At 38.6% G+C, this 5,444-nt stretch overlaps 1 protein-coding gene and 1 long non-coding RNA gene across 2 annotated transcripts in view; both read left to right on the top strand.

Moving 5' to 3' along the window:
- The first annotated feature begins 274 nt into the window (after positions 1–274).
- Positions 275–1,154, top strand: LOC107728190 (uncharacterized). The gene is made up of 2 exons (XR_001638440.1): positions 275–305; positions 361–1,154. It is a non-coding gene; the product is annotated as an uncharacterized LOC107728190 (long non-coding RNA).
- A 903-nt stretch (positions 1,155–2,057) lies between these two features.
- The window catches only part of LOC107728185 (suppressor of tumorigenicity 7 protein homolog), a 12,615-nt gene continuing 9,228 nt past the window's right edge, over positions 2,058–5,444 (top strand). Inside the window, exons 1-7 of the mRNA XM_016538284.1 lie at positions 2,058–2,145; positions 3,640–3,722; positions 4,038–4,203; positions 4,385–4,439; positions 4,617–4,732; positions 4,834–4,909; positions 5,147–5,301. Of these exons, the coding sequence (XP_016393770.1) occupies positions 3,645–3,722; positions 4,038–4,203; positions 4,385–4,439; positions 4,617–4,732; positions 4,834–4,909; positions 5,147–5,301 (646 nt within the window). The 5' untranslated portion in view covers positions 2,058–2,145; positions 3,640–3,644. The remainder of the gene's footprint in view (positions 2,146–3,639; positions 3,723–4,037; positions 4,204–4,384; positions 4,440–4,616; positions 4,733–4,833; positions 4,910–5,146; positions 5,302–5,444) is intronic.

Below are 5,444 nucleotides of genomic sequence, written 5' to 3'. Positions count from 1 at the left end.
TTACAATGTTTCTATTAATTTCTTATCATGTAAAATACAAATTCAGGCATATTAAAAACACTAGGCTGCTTTTAGCCTCACGCTGGAGTTGGTTCACTTTCCGGCAATGAAACTAAGTAAATAAATAATTAAATAAATTAGCACGATAATATCGTGTATCGGCGATCTCACAGGCTGACGATAGGACGATATGAAAATTGAGCATTTCGCCCAACACTAGAACAGATTAAATATCAGTCAAGCAATAGACTGAAAATCAGACTGGAAACAGAATGAAGATAAGATCAGTAACAGACAGAAGATCAGTTCAGTAACAGACAAAACCATAAACACACTGAAGAAAAGACCAGTAACAGACAGAACCAGTAACAGACAGAAGAAAAGACCAGTAACAGACTGAATATCAGATCAGTAACAGACAGAAGATCGGTAACAAACAGCAGATTAGTACAGGAGTTTATTTACCTTGATTCTGAGCAGGGTTTGTTTCTCCTCTTCTCAACTGTGTCCAGTTCAATCACAGCTAACACATTTAACATATCAACTATGACGCAAATTGTTCGTCAAGCCATTAAACTTTACGACATGAGTAAAATAAGTCACGAATCACTTAAAAAAATCTGACTTAGAATAAGCGAAAAAATAAAGAAAACAAACGAGGCCTTTATAATGAGTGAGAAACATCACTCATTACTAGAGATCTGAGTCTTAAGTGATGGGGAAGACATCACTGATCAATCAAAGACTTCCGTCAGATTCTCACTGCCATTCATACACTCAGATATAACGTAACTTACATATAAATCATATCAATACCTAGATACTCATATATAAATAAACTCCAATAGCGGCCTGCGCTAGTTAGCATTTGCAGCTACAGTAAGAATAATCTAAATTATCCTCATGCAAGCGCAGGAATAAAACAATTTAGCCTTTAAAATAAACACTTAAAGCCGACGTTTGATGACGTGTTGTACTATTAAAATATAAATTAACGAAACGCGTTTATTAGAGTGAATTACTCTGACGCGTCACCATCTGATCCATGAGGGAAAACACCGGGATAAAAGCACAAAGCGTCCTTTAAACGACACTATCCGCAAGAAAAGTCATTCGTCGGCCGGGCTGAGGTCGAAAAACAACAATTAATGCAGGAAAAAAAAGAGTTAAAACAAAATTTCCAGCGAGAGTTTGTCGCTGCTCCAGTTTCCTGCGCTCGCGAGAGCTCGGGACGTGCTGACGTCACGACTAACCACGCCATACACAAATCCCAGGCTGTTCTGTCGTGATAAACCCTATGCTCTCAGTGATTTACTGATTCTTTGTTATACAATTATCATCCATGTAATCATTGTGGTTTATTTACTTTATGCAAACATAACATGCATAAAAGTAGCCGATTTTGAGGCATTTCGATGTAAACTTCATTGTAACTAGAGCACGCAGCGACATCTCTGGACTGCTGTCGATCCTCGATTTTAATAATTAAAGTTATATTCTTGACCTTTGTGTAAAATTTTATTTTTTACATAATCAAACTAATCAAAATGAACTGACACTAAACCAGAACTGTGTGTAGCTAGTCATACCTAAGCTTATTTTGTACATTACATTTTTCCAGACAAAGGGACGAGCACATTGGATTCGAATAATGTTTAATAAAAAATAAAATCGAATAAAAAAGTCTGTTTCCACAGGCTTTGAGTTTGCACTTTTGAAAACACGTTTACTGATTCAAACAGACAAACACAGTGTTTAAAAGCCATTTGATTCGCATTTGGTAAGAAAAGAAACACCACTTCAAGATAAAGACACGATATAAAACGACGTAAAACGCCTCCTGCGGTTACTGTGCTTTTTTCATGAATTAATAATTTGTAATTCAACCATATGTATAAAAACATTGGTATAAAACACGGCACTTCCCAGTAACTAAATAAAATATATAAACAACAATACTACATACAAGGTGATTATCACAGAAACAGCGATCAGTGCCAGTGGGCGGGGCCTGTGTTACGGAAGGCGGGGTTTTGTGCGAGTGGGCGTGTCTTCATTGTGTGTCACGTCTGCTGTGTTTCTTTCTTCTTCTTCTGCTGTTTTCTGTCGCGCCGCGTTGGTCGAGCGATCATCATCAGACTGCAGGTAAAGCCTAGACATGATGGACGCGAATACAGAGATACAATCACGCAGTGCAGCTCACAATCACATGATTATAGTGTCTCTTCAGCTGTTGTGGTGTGTTAGCAATGCTAACTGTGCTTGTAAAGTGATCAACACGAATATCTGCGATTATAAGAGCGTTATTAAGCGTGTTTCTCCTGCTGTATTTTCATAAACAGTTTATTAATAAGTTAGAGAAGTACATGGATAACAAGACGACACGTGTCAGGAAAGACCTCGTTTTATTGTTATTGTTAGTATTGATTATTATTCAGCTGTTGTAGTTTAATCTGAATACATGAGGAATGATGTGTGTGATATTTGAGCAGAAGTGAGACTAAAGCCATTACACGATGGTTTTCATTTTATCTGCTGTATTAAAATCGTTCATCCAAACATGATCAATGTTCCTACTTTATTCTGTGAAAGAAGAGATTTTGAAGAATGTTTTAAGTTGACTTTCATTGTATGGACAAAAAAAATAGAGAGATATTTCTTAAAAACACCTTGTTTTGTGTTCAAGTCGTGCAGGTGTGGGAGTGATTATTATAACAATGATTCAGGGGAAATGTAAAGCAGATTGATTCTTCAAACAGGGAAATGTGCGGATATTTATGGTGCGGTTCATTCTTTCAGAAATGCTGTTTGTACAATCACATCAATACACCTCTTTTATTGTTTTTATTTTTTACATTTAAAATTAGTTTTTATGTTTAGGGGTGGCAAAAAATAAAAATGTCAGGGTGATGCAACTGTTCTGATATCACAATGAAGAGACATGATCTCAGTAAAATAATAAAATTATTGAAAAGAAAATTGATTATTTCTATAGCAAAACTGCTTATTATTGTATGAAAAACTTTAGTTTTCTGCTAAATTAGAGTCATGTGGTGCAGACGTCATCATTAGTCAAGGTTAGTTAGAAAAAACTCCATAAAACATAGTATTTGTAAATGAATAATTCATGATGCTTTTAAAATACATTTTGTTATTAAATCGATGGAAAAAAACAAGAGTAGCATAAGAACGTGACGCGTGTTTTAATTGCTTTATCATGGACACACCATAAATGAACAAAGAACGATACTTTGACTTTTTTGCATTTATGTATTAATTTTGTTTAATGTTTGTTTCCGAATCTAATAAAACATTTGTAACATTTGACGTTGTATCAAATAAAAGAAAATTGGCCAATGTGTTGTGAACAAAGAGACATGAATCACCAGTAAACACTAGTGTATTGATCGGTTAACCTGCTGCTAGATTGAGATTTAGAGGATGGGTTATTAAATCCCTGATCTAATCTAATCACACAGAAAGGCTGATCTGAGAGAAGTAATTAGACTTCATTAGTGTGGATGAGATTGTGTTGTCTTTATAATAGTGTTAATGATGGTGTAGTGTGTGTGTCACTCATGTTTCTCTCTGCAGCTTCAGTGTGAGTTGATTTACTCTCTTTTGGTGTTTTCTCTGCAGTGAGCATGTTCCTCAACACTCTGACCCCTAAGTTTTACGTGGCGCTGACGGGCACCTCATCCCTCATTTCTGGACTCATACTGGTGAGTTAGATTCACTCCTGTCAAACACTCTAGAATGAAGTGACTTCATTAGGATTTCGCTGGAATATAAAGTATCTGAATGAGTCTCTAGATTTTGTTTTGTGGCATTATATTATATATATATAATCTTTTCCTTGCAATGTAATATCCAAATTGATTCTGTATTTATCAAGTTAGAATCATTACAGAAATTATTTGTTGAGTTAGTTATTGAAGGGAGCAGCTGAATATATTATTGAGTGTTATTGTTCAGACAGACCTTTGAACCTGTGATGATGATGATGATGATGAAGGGCGTGTGTCTCTGTGCTGCAGATCTTCGAGTGGTGGTACTTCAGGAAGTATGGGACGTCCTTCATCGAGCAGGTGTCTGTCAGTCATCTGCGTCCTCTGTTAGGTGGAGTTGATAACAGCTCGCCCAACAGCTCCAGCAGCAGCAGCAGTAACGGAGACGCCGACTCCAGCCGGCAGAGTGTGTCAGGTCAGCCCGCGTTACTGAATAAACATGAGAAAACTTTCTAAGAAACACATGAACCTGCTCCTCAGAAGAACTCCAGTCTGACATTAACACACTGTGGTTAGCTGCTCATCAATCACTTACTAGGTGAACTCAAACACAGTCAGCGTGTATTTGCTAATGTTTCGTGTGTGTGTGTGTTTAGAGTGTAAGGTTTGGCGAAATCCTCTCAATCTATTCAGAGGAGCTGAATATAACCGGTGAGTGAACGTCTCTGAGCCTCTTCAGTGCTTCATTTGATGCAAAAGCAAGCCTGAATCTTTACCCGTCTAGTAAATGCTGTTAGTAACTGTGTTAGAATCAGGGCTGCACATTTTTTTGTCTCTTTCTGAATTGTGAGCTGCATTGAGATGCTGATGTGAATGCGTTCGCTGCAGATACACGTGGGTGACGGGAAGAGAGCCGCTCACATACTACGACATGAATCTGTCGGCACAAGATCATCAGACCTTCTTCACGTGTGATTCTGATCACCTGCGGCCTGCAGACGCCAGTAAGAGCAGCATTACCATCAACATCCAGAGCATTCAGCGCACTGTCAGTGTCTGGAGGACCTGTGGCTAAGAGTGTGTGTGTGTGTGTGTGTTCTGACAGTAATGCAGAAGGCCTGGAGAGAGAGGAATCCTCAGGCTCGGATCACAGCCGCTCATGAAGCTCTGGATCTGGAGGAGTGAGTGTGTTTCTGTGCTGACAGACGTGAGCTCACTCACTCACTGATAGCTTAGCTAGATTAATCTACACATATTACTCAATCAGATATTTCCTGTGGCTTGTGAAATACGTATGTGCTGCTGTAATGCTCTATCAGCATGTTTAATTCTTAGTTTGTTGTCCTGTGCTGTCAGTGTAAATGTGTGTGCTTAATGATCAGGAATGTTTAGTGTTGAATCTGTTGTGTGTGTTGTAGTTGTGCGACGGCGTATATTCTCCTGGCTGAGGAAGAAGCCACGACGATCGTGGAGGCAGAGAAACTCTTCAAACAGGCGCTGAAGATCGGAGAGAGCTGCTACCGGCGCAGCCAACAACTACAGCATCACGGAGCACAGTATGAAGCCCAGCACAGTGAGTACACACTCTCACACACACACACACACACACACACACACACACTTACACACACACACTCACACACACACACACTCACACACACACACACATACATGCATACATCACTGATACACACACACACACACATCGCTGATACA

Source organism: Sinocyclocheilus rhinocerous, unplaced genomic scaffold (assembly GCF_001515625.1).
Source record: "Sinocyclocheilus rhinocerous isolate Xijiao unplaced genomic scaffold, SAMN03320098_v1.1 scaffold367, whole genome shotgun sequence".
NCBI lineage: Eukaryota > Metazoa > Chordata > Actinopteri > Cypriniformes > Cyprinidae > Sinocyclocheilus > Sinocyclocheilus rhinocerous.
Note: the sequence above shows the minus strand (reverse complement) of the source record. Positions and strands in the feature narration are given on the sequence as shown.